The sequence below is a fragment of the Theropithecus gelada genome, chromosome 5, assembly GCF_003255815.1.
Source record: "Theropithecus gelada isolate Dixy chromosome 5, Tgel_1.0, whole genome shotgun sequence".
NCBI classification, from domain to species: Eukaryota; Metazoa; Chordata; class Mammalia; order Primates; family Cercopithecidae; genus Theropithecus; species Theropithecus gelada.
The window spans coordinates 21,346,147-21,363,103 of record NC_037672.1 but is presented as its reverse complement, the minus strand read 5'-3'; the positions used below and the strand labels follow the sequence as shown (position 1 = coordinate 21,363,103).

At 42.4% G+C, this 16,957-nt stretch overlaps 1 protein-coding gene across 2 annotated transcripts in view; it reads left to right on the top strand.

The window, feature by feature from the left end:
* The window catches only part of ADGRA3 (adhesion G protein-coupled receptor A3), a 130,411-nt gene that overhangs the window by 41,881 nt on the left and 71,573 nt on the right, over nucleotides 1–16,957 (top strand). For both annotated transcript variants that reach the window (XM_025385981.1, XM_025385979.1), the window contains exon 3: nucleotides 12,105–12,176. In XM_025385981.1, coding sequence (XP_025241766.1) covers nucleotides 12,105–12,176 — 72 coding nt within the window. The remainder of the gene's footprint in view (nucleotides 1–12,104; nucleotides 12,177–16,957) is intronic.

The following is a 16,957-nucleotide window of genomic DNA, read 5'->3' as shown; positions in this document are numbered from 1 at the left end:
ATAAAATTTCAAAATACATAAGGAAGCTACACTGTGAAACATCTCCGTTTCTGTGGAATAACACACTGTCCTCGTTTTTCTTAATTCTCTCTGCTCAACTTCACTTTCTCCACTTCTCTATGTGGCCTTTTCTTGACCCCTTTACCTAGAGGCTTCTCCTGTGATTGAACTCCTGCAGGACTTCATTGCTTAGGTTCCTGATGTGTATGTAAATATATATGATCTAGCGTTCTTCATTTCTTTATGCATGTCTCTGTTCTTTTCATGTAGATAAGATGTCTTTAAGTTAGGTTATATACATGCATTTAGATCAGATGTCTTTAAGTTAGGTTATATACATGCCTGTGTGTGTCTGTATAGACACACACACACAGAGGAATATTTTTAAACGTTCTTGGCACAGTAGGAGCACTTTATTTCAATATTCCTACCATGTTCCATGTCGTCCATGTGCTTTAGAGTATGCTGATCACACCCTTGGTTCTAGGCCTGCCTAAGCTAAGGACGGTCCTTCATACACATTCGATGGTCACTGTGGTTCAGGAATGGACCTTTGGGACTATCAGGAAAGCAGACAGGAAGCCTGGGAGGACCCATCAAAACATGACTGCCTTGGATCATTGTGTGAGACAGTACATTCCTATTATGTTTTCTGTTCCCTGCGAAGAAAAGTTACTGGGTTGACAGATACCATTTGCATATAACACAGTGTCAGGCATTTAGTATGTGCTTAGTTGATAATGAAAGGCATTAGTATGGTCTTCCCTTTCCAAAAGAAAGGATGGCAGGCACTCCTAGTTTATAAATAGTGTCTGTTGTGTTTAGAAACACATTTTATTTTTGGCACCTAAGATTGATGTGGCTGTTCATGTACACCATAAAAAGTATAGACAGCACAGCTAATGTTCTGTGCTGTGGTGTGAATTACTACCCTTTTTGCATCTATTTCTTACTTTCCCTTGTCTTTGACCTTGTTTTCAGCCATTTAAAGCTAACAAATCTCTGTACATGTTAGAAACAAATTAAGGAGCCATTTTGGGTGATACTAAAGTGCTGTGATTGTTTTTAGCCAGGGGTCTGTTTATTCACGAATCGCAAAATACTTCCTCACTCCTTTGTTGGGACCACAGAGATCAATATACAGATAAGGGACTTTGAGAGACCGTTTTATGAGTGGGGGCTTCAGTGTGAAAACCCAGTGTTGACCCTGGGACCTGGGCCTCTTGTGTTAAAGAACATCTTTATCTACACTGGTCCTAAGCTCAGCATATCTGAAGTACACACACATCAAGGGCCAGACCTGAGTCCTGGCCTCAGTCTGGCAGTTGTGTGTGTGGGGGGGCATGCATGCCCGGTTGGGACCTGCCTCTCGTATGGTTTTTGTGGGAGAGCAGCCCACTTTAGAAAGAGAGAAAAAGTGATAAAAGGGCTAGGCTCTTTTTTTCCCTGTTTATACTTTATTTTATTTTATTTTAAAGAGGTTTGTTACATGTCATGAGGGTTTGTTGTACCTATTATTTCATCACTCAGGTATTAAGCCCAGTACCCAAAAGTTATCTATTCTGCTTCTCTCCCTCCTCCCAGCCTCCACCATCAAGTAGGTCCTAGCGTCTCTTGTTTCCTTCTTTGTGTTCATAAGTTCTTATCGTTTAGTTCCCCCTTATAAGTGGGAACATAAGATGTTTGGTTTTCTGTTCCTGTGTTAGTTTGCTAAGGATAATAAAGGCTGGGCTCTTAGCTGCTCTGCTCTGGCCCTGGGAGGGAGACACTCGGTGCTCCCTGCTCCTCCAGGGGAGCGGACTTTATTCCTTCAGCACTGACTGTTCCGTGCGTCTCTCCTTATGTCTTCTAAATGAAAGCCTGAGAGCATTCTTGGCTCCACTACTGGCGTGGAAGCCACCCCACCCACCCACTCATGCTTTCAGCAACCCTCAACCAGCGACTGAGAGCAGATGGTGGGTAACTACCCTGCCTGCCTCACCTGTCAGGTGGGGCCGCCCTGAGGTGCCTTCTCCACCGGCCTGAGAGTCCCCGGGGACCGAGTCTCAGGTACCTCAGTGGTAAAGTCTTCAGCAGCTCACCTTGTTGGGCATCATTCTCTTTCTTGTCTCACTTCCCACTTTTCTACTGGTGCATTCTGGGGTCACCCCCCGAGTAAAGCCATTATTTTCACCCTTGTCTGGGAGAATTCCACCTAAGAGATACAACCGGCCAAATAACATGTTTGCCATTCAGATTTGCCTAGTCAGAGAGTCCTGAAGGTGAGAATAGAATAACCGGATGACTTGAAAATACAGCAGATAGGGTATGGTGTAAAAGATGGTTGGCAGAACAAGGAATTACTCACACCAAGGTCAGAACTTCAAAGCTGTGGCCTTGGAATTCCTGGAGCCAAGTCATACAGAATAAGGATTAGGGTTTTGTAGGGTAGGGTGGGGAGTGTGGGCTGAGATAGTAAGAGCTGGCTCCGTTGAACTAATGAACATGACCCATCGTTTGTTTCTCATCTTGCCCCATGTAGGAAGATAGCAGTGTGTGTGTTTTATTTTCATAGGAATATTTAGGTTGAGTTTTTTTTTTCTTTTTTTTTAAATTTAGGAGCTTAGATTTGGGGTTTTATTTTTTATGACAAAGTAACTAAACCCCGATGGTGTCATGGAAGCTAGTTTTCTAGTTTTGGTTCACCTTTTGAAGGTAGTTTGCTATATTTTAGAAGTCTAATGAGTGGATAACTGATGCAGATTTATTGTATCATATTAATTAAAATCATAAAGAGATAGTTGACTTAATATGAAGGTTTGGTACAAGTATTGGCTCAACAGATAATGAGCCTTTTCCATGTAGCCGATTTAAGTGTATTCAACAAGCATTTAAGGTGCGCACACTGTGCTAGGCTTGGGGTTTATGGAACATATGTAGTAATGGGGAGAAAAGTAGGATATATATAGTAAGCAAATCTCAAGTACTGTGGATAAAGAAAATGTGTAAGAGGATACTAAGTTTGGCAGTGCAGCACTGTGAATGTCTGCGAGTTTGTGGTGGAATAGGATGAAATTTAGAAAGACTGAAGAGAGAGCCTTGCTCATGCTGGATGAGACGGTTTGGGATGGGGTAGAAGTAGGGAGCCATATCAGGTCTCAGGTAATTTAAAGCTCATATTCTCTGTTTAGAGACCAGTGCCCTAGACTAGACCATGGTTATCAAACTTCATGAGTATTAGAATCCCCTGGGGTTTTGTGAAGGCACAGATTATGGTATCCTATACCACACTGAACGTGGGATAGGTTGACCTTTGAGATGGCTGTTAGGCTTCCAGACGGAGACATTGAGTGAGAACTCATAGAAGTGGTACATTTGGTCTAGAGTTACAAATTTGAGTCTAGGGACTCAAAGCTGTAGGTGGTGATGAGATTGTCTAGGAGAAGGCATAGTGTGGTAAGAAGAAGTGGGTGTGGGTCAAGCACCAGTTGGTCTGATAAATACAGTGAGGATTCATTCATTCAACAAAGTGATCGAGAGTTACTGTGTGTTGGACATTTTTCAAGTGAAGAAGGCAAGTAGTGCACACTCTCTGCCTCATGTAACTTACATTCTAGTGATTGAGAAAATAGACAATAAATGAAATGATTCAGACAAATAAAGAAGATGATAGATTTGTGGTAAGTGCCATGGAGCAAAACCAGTCAGGAGGGGGCTCTCTGTGGGCTGAGGGTGTCCTTGGTTTTCAGTAGAATGTGCAGGGACACCTCCTCCAGGAGGAAAGCACAGAACAGAGGGAGGTGAGGGAGAGAAGCTAGCAGACATCTACAGGAAGAGTATATAGGCCTTTCTGTCACATCAACCAAGGAGTCTTCCCCCCCCCCCACCCAGGTAATTGGTGTTTTGGATTCTCGATCCTATAGGCCCCATGGTGTTAGGCTGCTAAACTTGCATAGTAATTGTCTCTGTTGGCCTACTTGCTAAAAAACATTATTATTAAAAGATAGAATTACGTAAATTTATACTTCCTATACATTTTCTGCTTGGTTTTTTGGTAGATAGTTTTTTTTTAGATTGTTTTCAGCATTGAGACTTTTATATCCATCATCCATGCATTCACTAGTCTGTACCCTTCCTTCCTTCTTCCATCTGTTTTTTGTTTGTTTGTTTGTTTGTTTGTTTGTTTTTTTTTTTGAGACGGAGTCTCGCTCTGTCACCCAGGCTGGAGTGCAGTGGCCGGACCTCAGCTCACAGCAAGTTCTGCCTCCAGGGTTTACGCCATTCTCCTGCCTCAGCCTCCCGAGTAGCTGGGACTACAGGCGCCCGCCACCTCGCCCGGCTAGTTTTTTGTATTTTTTAGTAGAGACAGGGTTTCACCGTGTTAGCCAGGATGGTCTCGATCTCCTGACCTCGTGATCCGCCCGTCTCGGCCTCCCAAAGTGCTGGGATTACAGGCTTGAGCCACAGCGCCCGGCCTGTTTGTTTGTTTTGAGACGGAGTCTCACTCTGTTGCGCAGGCTGGAGTGCAGTGGCATGATCTTGGCTTCCTGCAACTTCTATCTCCCAGGTTCAAGCAATTCTCCTGTCTCAGCCTCCCAAGTAGCTGAGATTACAGGTGTGTGCCACCACGCCCAGCTACTTTTTGTATTTTGGGTAGAGATGGGGTTTCACCGTGTTGGCCAGGCTGGTCTCAAACTCCTGACCTCAAGTGAATGTCCACCTTAGGCTCCTAAAGTGCTGGGATAAAATAAAATAAAATAAAATAAAATAAAATAAAATAAAAAAGTATAAACAGGGAGAAAAAAAGGGCCTAGCCCTTTCATCACTTTTTCTTTCTTTCTAAAGTGGGCTGCTCTCCCACAATTATTGGAATTTCTACTGGTGCATTCTGGGGTCACCCCCCAAGTAAAGCGTGAACCACTGCACCCAGCCCCATCTCTGTCTTCATTTTATGGAATTGCCATTCTTGTATTGTGCTATGTATTCAGTTACCAGTATTTAGTGACATGCCTCCCCCATATACTCTGTAACTGCTGACGCTACAGTTGCCTACTGGTCAGTGTGTTTGACTTTCCAATGTGAATCCTACCCCTAGGCCACTAAGGTAATTCAGCATCTCTTCCAGCTATTGACAGAGTCTGTCCTAGTCAATAAGAGATGAGGAGCAGAGCAGTCTGCTGTGGGATGTGGAGAGAGATTTCCTGGCTTTTAAGGAGAGGTACGAGAAGAAAGTCTGTTTATTTTTATGACTTTGTGGTTGGAGGTGATTTCTGAACCTGGGATTCCATATTGTAAGTCAGGCTCAGCCTGAAGGCACAGTTACATTCTGAGGATGGTGGATCTGAGAGATGGATGGAAGCAACCACAAAGGTTGCCCAACTCTTGATTTCGTGTGATGCCAGAGAATTACTTTTGTGATTGTTGAAGCCATTTTGAGTTGAGGGTTCTGATACTTGCAGTTAAAGGCATCTTAGCTGGTCTACTTTATGTTCTTTCCTAAAGGAGGTAATTCTTTTACCAAGTACTTAAAATATTCCTTTAGTTCTATTTAAGCAATTCTTGTGCTTTTTTTCATTTATGCTTTAATGATCCAATGTATTCAGATTTAGCCATACATCCTGAAGTCAGACTCCTGTTTACTAGGGAAGCTGTGGGTTGGTGGGGGGAAAAGGGGATGTTAAATGAGAGAATCTGACTATAAATATATTTTGGCAATGCCTGATTAATATGGCTATTATTAAATGTTATATAATATGTCAGGAATTTTTTATTAAAGGAAAAGTATATCTTTAAATTATATTACAGTACTCAGTTATTCATGAGAGGTATTTTGTAGAAACATATGCAGTTCATCATTGACTCCAAATTGATGTACTGCTTTAGCTAAATCAGTTCCTGTTGTAGATGCTGTTTAAAATCTGAAAAGGGAAACGTATGTTTTTAAAAAATGGAACTGACATTATATATTTCTATTTACAGAGCTTTTTAGCTTATGCAAAACAAGTCAAAAACATACAGGTTGAATTTTTTCATAAAATCATCTTGTTGAAATGAGGGTCAGTTGGGGAGTTGCAGGGAGGAAGATAGGAACTAATAAGTCCGTCCTGATGATTAACTGTACCTCCTGGGACTTAAATGCTGGGGATCAAACATTTGATTATGGAAAGTTTTAAACATACAGAAAAATTGAAAGGGCAGTGCCATATCTTTCATATTACCAATTTACTTACCCAGATTCAACAATTCAGTAATTATTAACAACATGCCATCATTTTTTCTTCTGTATTGGAATATACCTACATATGTTTGGTGAATTATTTGAAGGTCAACTGCAGACATCATGACTGTCTACTTTTATGGAGAAATGGAAATGATTCGTAATGAGATACCGCATTCTCCAGATTATCTGACTTTATGAACAGCCTTGTAATTTTGTAGCCAACCATAACTTACTAAAAAAAATATATATATATATTTTTTATATATAAATATATAAATATTTATATATATATTTTATATTATTAGCTATATATATTTTTTATATTATATATAAATATATATTAGCTAAAATATATATATATTTTATATATATAAATATATATATATATATATATTTTTTGGGGGTGGGTGCGGGGGAACGGAGTCTCGCTCTGTCGCCCAGGCTGGAGTGCGGTGGCGCGATCTCGGCTCACTACAAGCTCCGCCTCCTGGGTTCATGCCATTCTCCTGCCTCAGCCTCCCGAGTAGCTGGGACTACAGGCACCTGCCACCACGCTCAGCTAATTTTTTGTATTTTTAGTAGAGATGGGGTTTCACCATGTTAGCCAGGGTGGTTTCGATCTCCCGACCTTGTGATCCGCCTGCCTCGGCCTCCCAAAGTGCTGGGATTATAGGCGTGAGCCACTGTGCCCGGCCTAAAATATTTTTATAGAAAGGTTAATGTAATTCTGTCTGCTAGCCTTGGTGTGTTCTTTCATCCATGAACATATCCATCCATACACTCTGTATTGCGTGTCTCCCCCTCGCTGAGTGGAGCAGAGCCTGCTCTTGTGGAACCTGTGGTCTCTCAGTGAAGACAGTTGAAGTAATTGAGGTGCACTTGGTACAGCGTGATAAGAGATGCCACAGGACAGGGCGCAGAGCACTGTTATTCATAGGGTTTTTTTTTTTTTTTTGAGACAGAGTCTTGATCTGTCGCCAAGCTGGAGGGCAGTGGTGTGATCTCGGCTCACTGCAGCCTCTGCCTCCCGAGTTCAAGCCTCAGCCTCACGAGTAGCTGGGACTACAGGTGTGCGTTACCACGCCTGGCTAATTTTTGTATTTTTAGTACAGACGGGGCTTCACCCATGTTGGCCAGGCTGGTCTCGAACTCCTGATCTCAGGTGATCCACCTGCCTCGGCCTCCCAAAGTGCTGGGATTATAGGTGTGAGCCAGTGTGCCCAGCGTTCACAGGTGTCTTTCTGGAGGAAGGAATGGAGTTTCACCCAAGGCCTCGAGGATTTGTGGGTGAAGAGGGATGGAGGTGAAGTTGTGAGTTGGAGGAGATGGTGATGTGTTCCGGACAGGGAATCCCAAGTGCAGAGGACTGGAGGTGAGAGGAAATACCGTTTCTAGAAACATCTTGCAGTATGACTGGTATAAATGAAGAGAGACAGGGTGAGTGTTAAGGGAAGATGTTGAGCAGATGGGAAGTGAGAGTTGGTGAAGGAAAGGTGGGCAAGGCTGGGACCATGGGTAGTCTTGGAAGTTACCTTAATGCACCTGAACTTCCTTCTGAGGGACTGTATATCTTTTTGAGGTTTCAATCAGAGCAGAGACTTGATCAGGTCTGTGTTTAAAAAGATCACTTCAAATGGAGAATTGGACGTAGGTGAGAACTTGTGTGGTTTACAACCTGGGCTAGGCTGATGATGATGACCTGGACAGAGAGGCAGTGACTTTGAGGCCTAGTTGGAAGGCTGGGGGTTACCACATAAAATAACTTAGTTTTTCAAACATATGGAGAAGTCGAAAGAATGTTATCTCCAGCAACTCAACTTGATCATGGCCAACTTTTCAGTGTGTTTGGTTTACCTGTTTTCCTATTATTTTAGCTATACATTTACTTGGTTCCTCTAGCAAATCTCCACTGTGTCAATCAGAAAGAGACCCTTAAATCCTGGCCACTTATTAAGATCAAGAACTTGGCTGAATTTCTTAATCTTTCTGCACATGAGTTTCCTCATCTTAAACAATGACACTGCCTCCTAGGGTGATTATAAGGTCTTAATAGTCTCATAAGTGATAGACACCAGCTCACTATATTTAGTAGTTTGTGCATCCAAACAGCCCAGAGTTAGAGGTGGATTTCAGGCTTGGCTGGATCCAGGGGCTCACCATTTTTCTCTTTTCCATTCTGTTGGCTTCTTCAGATTGTAGCAACAGGGCCATTAGCAGCTCCAGACTCAGATCTTGACCTCATATCAAACCAGTGGGAATGTCTATGCTCATCTCTCCCTCTCCCACAAGTCCTGGATGTAGTTAGACCAAAGTCATATAATTGCTAAGGCCAGAGTATTTGAAAAATCTGCACAAGGTTGATCAGGTGTCATGCCTGAAGGGATAGTGTTGAAAATTTGGGGGCACTACCTGTACCATATGGAGAAGTAGAGGTGTTTCCACCTTAAAGCAATGGAGAAGGCTGCTCCCCCCACCAAAAAAATAAGTAAATAAATAAATATTAAATAATTGATAGCAATAATTATAGCGTTATTGCTATTAAATTTTGGAACCTTTGATAGTTGCAAACCTTTCACACCTTCACTCACTGTAGAAGTTTTGAATTTTTGAATGGCTTCTGGTCTACACCTTTTGGCTATTTGTCCTTAGAGTGGAGTGGGCAGAGTTTCCTTAGGTCTCTGCTTGGCCTGGGTACTGGCTGGTTCACATTACCAGGCTGATATCTTAACCTGCATTTCCCCAGAAGCACGTCCCCAGGTGAGCTTTCAGTGTAGTAATTTGGTTGGGAGGTTTGCCCAACAACCCTCATATTTGGTGCTGGACTATGAGAAGCAAGCACAGCCATTAGGGCAGTGTCTTCCCAAGCAGCTCCTGCGGCAGGCAGCTGGTACTGGGGACTGCTGGGAGCCAGTGAGGCACATGCTCAGAACCCCCAGCCCTCTGGGATATTCTGTTTTCCTCCCGGGTGAGGGCTCTTCCTATGGCCATTCATGCCCTTTACCCCTCTGACCTTCATGGATTGACTCTCAGGAGGTGCCCAAGAGAAAGCTGCATGGGGATGAGTTGCAGATAGAGGGACCGCAGGTGTGAGCACTGCCGTCCTGTCAGTGTCTGCTGCAGCAGGTACCTGGAGAAAAGGATGATGGGACCATGGCGTTCACAGTAGGGAACTTACCCTCTGCATAATATTCCTCTTTCTGTTGAAATTGCTACACCAGGGACCATCTTTTTACTCCAAGTTAAGAGGAGAACTTAAAAGCTGGTTGGAAGTCCAGAGAGAAGGATGGGATTTGTGAGTTTACCTGACTACTAAGACCTTTTCTGACCATTTAAGTGTATTTTGTGAAGCTTCCTGACTTTTTCAGATCTTTTCAGATACTTTATTTAGAAAATATATTAGAGGTCGGGTGCAAAAACCCGAAAAGTTAGGGTAGTTACCAGCATCAACAAAGCTGTTGTTTTCTTATGGAATATGAAGTTTTCAGAGTTCTGATTAATGAAATACCTATCCAGTGATAGTAATCAGAGCATAGATTTTATACTGATGTTTAATAATCATTTTGTTTTTTTAAATATTGTGAAGTACTGAGGTGGGTGGTTGCAGGGGGTTTGGTTTTATTTAGAAAAACCTGGCTCTGATTGTGGGGAGGTGGTAGAATTGGAATCCCAACCCTAGCTACTGAGGAGTACCTGTGTGTTAAAAATGAGGATGAGATGCAAGAAAGACCATAGAATTTGCTAGAGGCCACAGTGATCCCAGAATTCACAGGTTGCATTTCCAGAGCAGCGTTCTTGAGAATTTCTAGTCCAGTCTCTATCACCAGGTATTAAACAGCACGCATAGTGTGGGAAGCCACAGTGCCACTAACATATCAAAAATGCTGGGCTTACGGTAAATACGCTCTGGACTTCACTGCTGAGCGAAGGGCCAACCTCCTCAGGATGCTTTTGTGAAATTTCTGGGGAATCCAACCAGAAGCCAATTTTGATATATAGTAACTTTTGCTATATTGATAGAATGAGCCTGAGAGAAAACTCACATGTTATGAGGCATACCATGTACAGCAGTTCACTTTCATTAGCTGGTGGGACAGTGACGTTGAATGTGCCTCTGATTGGATGGAAGAAAACACATGAATCTGTGTTCATTGCAGCGAGACCTCCTTGGAGTCCTTTCTGTTGCATAGGTAGAGAAGGGATGCCTGCTGCTTTCTGATTTGGAGTGGGTGGAGAAGGCAAACTGAGGATTTTCCTCTAAATAATTTAGACCGCCTGGGCACAGGTGAGAATGCCCATGACGGAGCAATTGCCATTAAAGAGCCTCACACAGTGCTGTGCTGACAGGGGGTGCCAGTGGTCCAGGGCCTACTTCTAGGAAGGTCTTGTACATTTCAAGTAAGTAAAGGACTAAGGCACCCTGGAGGTACTGGTTACCTTGGCTTGTACTGAGCATTTCTCTACATGTCTGTTTTGTTTCACCAATGGTGTGTGCCTCCTTAAATGAAGAGTAGTGTTGGAAGCTTACACGTGGCTATATAAAGAAGGGGCAAGGTTGCCACTGTTACGTAAGGATGTCAGGAGAAGAAAAACTGAAAAGAGTTTCAGTTCGCCATCTGGCGTCAGCTTCCCTGGGAGATGAGCAGAGGCCACTCTGGCTTCAGCAGACAAGGTTGTAGGTGGGTCCTGACAGACAGTCCCAGCTGAGGGGGTCCCATAAAGCTGAAGAGTGGGCCAGTCACTGGCAGAAGTGTCGTCTAGGGAAAAGGACTGTATTTAGACGGTCAGCTCTCCGTAGAGGTCTAGCCAAACACTTGTATAGGCGACTGGTAAGTCCCCAGCTGAGTCCAGTGCCCAGGAGAAGAGCTGTAGCCATAGCCTGTCTGCAAAACGTCACAGGTAGAGGGATGTGGCTGAGACTCTCACTGCTGCCTCCCACCCCTAAGTAGTAGTGCTCTTGCATGAACATGCCAGCATACTTGAGAAGAATGAGGATAAATGGTGACTGCTATCAAATTCCACATGGTATGAAGCTTGTGCATCTGTGCTTTGAGCTATGTATTGTGGTTTATCACACACTTATTTTATATCCTCACCTCATAGAAAACCTAACCATAGGCCGAGTGTGGTGGCTCATGCCTGTAATCCCAGCACTTTGAGAGACCGAGGCAGGCAGATTGCTTGAGGTCAGGAGTTTGAGACCAGCCTGGCCAACATGGCAAAACCCTGTGTCTACTAAAAATACAAAAAATTAGCTGGGTGTGGTGTCAGGCGCCTGTAACCCCACCTACTTAGGAGGCTGAGGCATGAGAATTGCTTGAGCCTGGGAGGTGGAGGTTGCAGTGAGCCAAGATCACGCCACTGCACTCCAGCCTGGGTGACAGAGCAAGACTCCGTCTCAAATGACAGCAACAACAAAAAAGATAAAAACCTAAATTTAGAAGGCCAGGGAAGGGAAAATATATCAACAACCAAAAGACATGAATTTTAGAGTGTATATTTTTGAAGATGGGTTTTAAAAATTCAATTGAATGATGTTTGTGACAATTGTAATTAGATTTACTTTGATATCCAAAGTATGGCATACTAAGGAAGAAATTATAGAAGTAATGTATATGATTGTAGTTCAGTGATAATTGTGAAGTTGAATAATATATTAGGTCACATACTTCTTTTATGACATATATTTTTATTCTTTTATTTACCAAACCAAAAGACTCTGGAGCTAGATTTGTCAAATTTGCATTCTGACTCTGCCATTTACTACTGGCTTGATCTTGGCCTAATCATTTTGGCTTCAGTTTCCTCCTGTTACACTTTTGTTTTTTTGTATAGCAGGTAAGTGTGGTATGCCTGAATACTTGTTACAGTGTTGATATGTGAATAACTTTTATTTTATTTTTAACAGGGATCTCCGAAACAATCTTATTAGTAGTATAGATCCAGGTGCCTTTTGGGGACTGTCATCTCTAAAAAGATTGTAAGTGTTTGAATTGCTTGCTTATGAGTTTGAATTGTTCCTTGTATAAGTAGCTGTCAACTTGCTTTAACATGATGAAAAATGGACATTTAATAATTCTTTGAGCTTCACCTGACCGGGTCCCTGATACAGAAACAGAAAGAGGCTGGGCGCAGTGTCTCACGCCTGTAATCCTAGCACTTCGGGAGGCCGAGGCGGGTGGATCACCTGAGGTCAGGAATTCAAGACCCACCTGGCCAACATGGTGAAACCCTGTCTCTACTAAAAATACAAAAATTAGCTGTCATGGTGGCGTGTGCCTGTAGTCCCAGCGAGCTGGGAGGCTGAGGCAGGAGAATCCCTGGAACCTGGGAGTGGGAGACCACAATAATCTGAGATCCTGCCACTGCACGACAGGGCGAGACTCTGTCTCAAGAAAACAAAAAGAAAGAAAAGCAGAAAGAATATTTTATATAAGTAGCTGAGAAGGTGGTTAATTTGCACAGTGGTTTGATTTGTTTGATGGTGGCTGGCTGTGTTCCTCTTCTGCTACTGAAATCATTACCATGTCGGCTTTGCCAGCAGACATAATCTGTAGACGATTTTCAAACTGTGTCTGTTGTAAATGCCATGTAAACAAAAGTACCTTTTAAGTAATGATTTAAAGTCTTGCCATTTTCATGTGTGTCTATATATTACGATTTTGAAACCCAAGGACCAGTTTTTTATTGCTTCTGAAGCTAAACAACTCCCCTATCTCCTATATGAAGCTCCTTTCTCAGTTGCTGTCTGAGCAGGCCCACACTTTAGAAGCGGCTCTACAAAAAAGCCATGAGGACTGTCTCTCCATCCTTTATTCTTTCTGTAAGCATTTACTGAGCACTTAACCACTTACCATGCCCTGACTTCTTCGGAAGATCTTGCAGACTCTTGGGGTTTGCGGGGATAGATAATGTAGGAGAAGAAAAATAATTTTCCCTCTACCCTTCCAGTTTCTCAGCTTGGACCTCTAACAAAAGACAGATTAACAAGAGAAAAACAGAAGTGTATTGAGAAAACTCAGGAAAAGAGTAATTCTCAAAAGAGGTGGCTTAGAACTCTGGCTTATGTAGCCTTTCAACAAGGAGCAATACGTTTTTTGAGAAGTGACAAGACAAAGGAGAAGGACCTTGAGTCTCTTAAGGGAAAGCAAATTGTGGGAAGGCAAATATACGGGAGACTAATGGTAGATAAAGTCTAATTAGTAATGTTTGTTATGTAGATTCCTTTGGTGCCTTGACTAAGCTGATAAGGGTCCAAAGCCCTCTCCCGGGAGGAACTTTTGTCCTTTCTGGTGGAGAAGGGAGGAGGGACACCTTTCTAAATTTATGTCCTGCTTTTCGTCAGATAGGGTAGAGCAGAGAGCTTTTCTTGTATCTGTCTGCTTTTCAATCGGCCTGTAGCTAGAAATAATCCTTATGCCAATATGACATGTTTTGGGTGGCGTGTTCTGCTACCTTTCAGTCGTTAGTGAAAATACATCTGAATGCACACACAGGTGCTATAATAGGTAAAATCATAAACATAACCTGCTAGGGAAAGGAGAGAGCGCCTGCGATGGGAACAGCCTGCCGTGAGAGCCACGGACTTGTTTAGATTTGAACTTGCTCCCAGGGAATGAAGATGTATTAAAAAGGCCTTCCAAACAGGGTGGACGCAAGTGTGCAAGCATGTATCTCTTGAGACAATAGTTTAGTTCTTTGATCAGAGCAGAAAGTAGAAAGAGGAAAAAGAATATTGGAAGATCATGCTGGTCAGGGGACCGGGCTTTTGAAGACCTGCTATATTAAAAATGTTTAATCTGTTCTTTAGACAGTAGAGGGCTACCAGAACTTTTTGAATATGGAATTGACATGATCAGATTTGTATTTCAGAATATTCTGATGGCAGTAAGGAGAAACCACATAAGTGTAGGGAGACCAGGGACAAAAGATCAGGGAGAGAGACCAGATCCGTGATTTTATTTTCCTTATAGTCATCCTTTTGGCTGGCTCTATCTCTTGTTTTTTTGGGATTCTTATACACTTCTTTAAGTTTTCTTTTTTTTCCCCCTCCAGTGTGTGTGGGTATTTTTTTATGTCTTACTGGTTTTCTGTAGTATTTGCATAATAACACTGGGTATGGCTGCTTTTAGTTTAATTACGCCATGACTTAAATGTTGACATTGACTTTCCATCCTAATACTTTTGACATCTTTTGTTTTATTTAGTCGTTTAAAACCTATTTCTTTTTTTTTTTTTTAACTTTTTAGTTCAGGGGTACAAGTGCAGGTTTGTTGCACAGGTAAACTTGTGCCATGGGGGTTTGTTGTACAGATTATTTCATCACCCAGGTATTAAGCCTAGTACCCATTAGTTGTTTTTCTTGATCTTCTCCCTCCCGCCACCCTCTTCCCTCCAAAAGGCCTCAGTGTGTGTTGTTCCCTCTATGTGTCCATGTGTTCTCATCATTTAGCTCCCGCTTAAAAATGAGAACATGCAGTATTTGCAAAACCTATTCTTTTTTATTGTCAAATCCAATTGTAAAAATTGGTCATGCCCTTTTTGCAAAATATTTTTTTTGTTATTGCTTTTGCAAGTAAAATATCTTTCATCTAAAACCTGTAGATATAGCTTTCCTCCTATTTTTCTCTCTTAGGCAGTCTTAAGGGTCAGAATTCTGTAAGGTTAAGAACCGTAGGAGTTAAAGGATTTTCTCTTTGTCTTTGAAAATTAGTTACAATTTGAATCAGTAGGGAATTTTCATACTGTAGTTTTTGCTGGGGGTGAGTGGTGGTTCCCTGTGTTTATCAGTCTTTGTCTGCATACATTAGAAGCTCAGGGCCATCTGGAGGAGGTCTTGCTACTAATCAGTTTTCTTCTTTTCCGCCCATTCTACACTATATTATTTTCTAGTGAAGGCTTTTAATGAAACAAGTTAGAAAAACTGGCTGGTGGGCCGGGCGCGGTGGCTCAAGCCTGTAATCCCAGCACTTTGGGAGGCCGAGACGGGCGGATCATGAGGTCAGGAGATCGAGACCATCCTGGCTAACACGGTGAAACCCCGTCTCTACTAAAAAAAATACAAAAAACTAGCCGGGCGAGGTGGTGGGCGCCTGTAGTCCCAGCTACTCTGGAGGCTGAGGCAGGAGAATGGCGGGAACCCGGGAGGCGGAGCTTGCAGTGAGCTGAGATCCGGCCACAGCACTCCAGCCTGGGCGGCAGAGCGAGACTCCGTCTCAAAAAAAAAAAAAAAAACTGGCTGGTCTGGGGTAGGTGGTAGTGGAGATTGGAGTTCTAGGTAAGAAAGGTAAGAGTTATAGGAGGGTAGAGCTGAGGCATCAGATTGCATGGGACCAAGCCAGGTTTAGAGTTCAGTAAAAGCACTCTCAACCAGGTATGGCAGCATAATCAAAGTGATAAGGCGATGATCGGCGTTAGTTCAGTTAAACAAAAATTCCTGAAGTTCATCCTGAGAGCCCAGCTGTGAGCAAGGCTGTGGAGACACACAGGTAAATCAGGAACCTCTTGAGGGGTTTGCAGTCTAATGGAATTACAAACACTGACCACGAGCCTGGATATGGAATCGAAATACAGTTGCAAGGAGATGACGCAGTAGCTAGAGTTTAGCTGCTATAAGAGTCTTGGAAGTTGTTAGGACTTAGCTATCCAGACACAGGCGGGGGATATGGAGCATGACCATAAACAGGCTGCGCCTCCAGACACAGGTCATTAGGGAGTGGAGGGGCAGCAGCAGGTGAGCGTGATTTACAGCAGTGACTCACTTTCTTTGTGCTTCTGTCTGTGCCGGAGTCAGTTTTGCACCCATGCCTAGGAAGATGAATCCTCAAGTAGAAAGCAAAAGTGTAGGGGCTCAGATCTACCCTTTTGGAAACTCTGGGGCTGATGCTGAATGATTTTTATTTCAACCATCCCTCCCAGTGATTCTGATGTGAAAGTATGAGGACTTTTAGAATATTTTTCCCTCCAATCTATTTTTTTCCCTTAATGAGAGGAATGTGAAATTATACTCTCAGACAGGTCGTTTTCTTATCCCCTCCCTCTGTGTTCCACACTGTTGTAGTCACAGCTTTTAGGTAATAAAAACATTAATGCTGATTAATGTTATCTCTATGCTGAGATACAGGTTGAAGAAAACTTGGCTGTTAATAAAAAGCAGTTTCTTCAGTATGTTTTAGATACTGCAGACTATCTTAGAATCTCCATCTAGTTATTTATCTTTCAGTAAATAATCTCTTAAGCACTGCCATCCAAAATGAGTTTTAAAAATTCTTGTTCAGGAGTATTTAATATAATTACTGATATTGTACCAGGCATTGCCTTAGTAGTCTTTCACTGTGTTACATGTTAAGTAGTCTCTTGTGTTCTTGCTTAGGAAGGTAATTGCCATTTATAATATTCTTCCCATTAGAAGATACATTCTTAATTCCAAACAGATGACTTATAATTAACTTAGGATACACAGCTTGCAAGCTGAAGAAGTCCTGTATGTAAACTCAACGGGATATAAAGATATTTGACAGTAGTGTTTGCTAGTTGCTCATAGATACAGACCCTTTTTCTTATGGGTTCTTAAGTCATTAATTTCAATTGTGCATCTCCCTTAACAAGCATACATAAAGTATTTTTGTTATTATACCATGCCTTTGCCTTTAGTTTATAAATAATTTGAATCAGGAAGTTGAAGTGGCTTTCTGAAGAATATACTATCAGAAGTAGGTGAACCCTAGATCCATCAGTTTCTCTTGTGTTTCATCAGCGAAT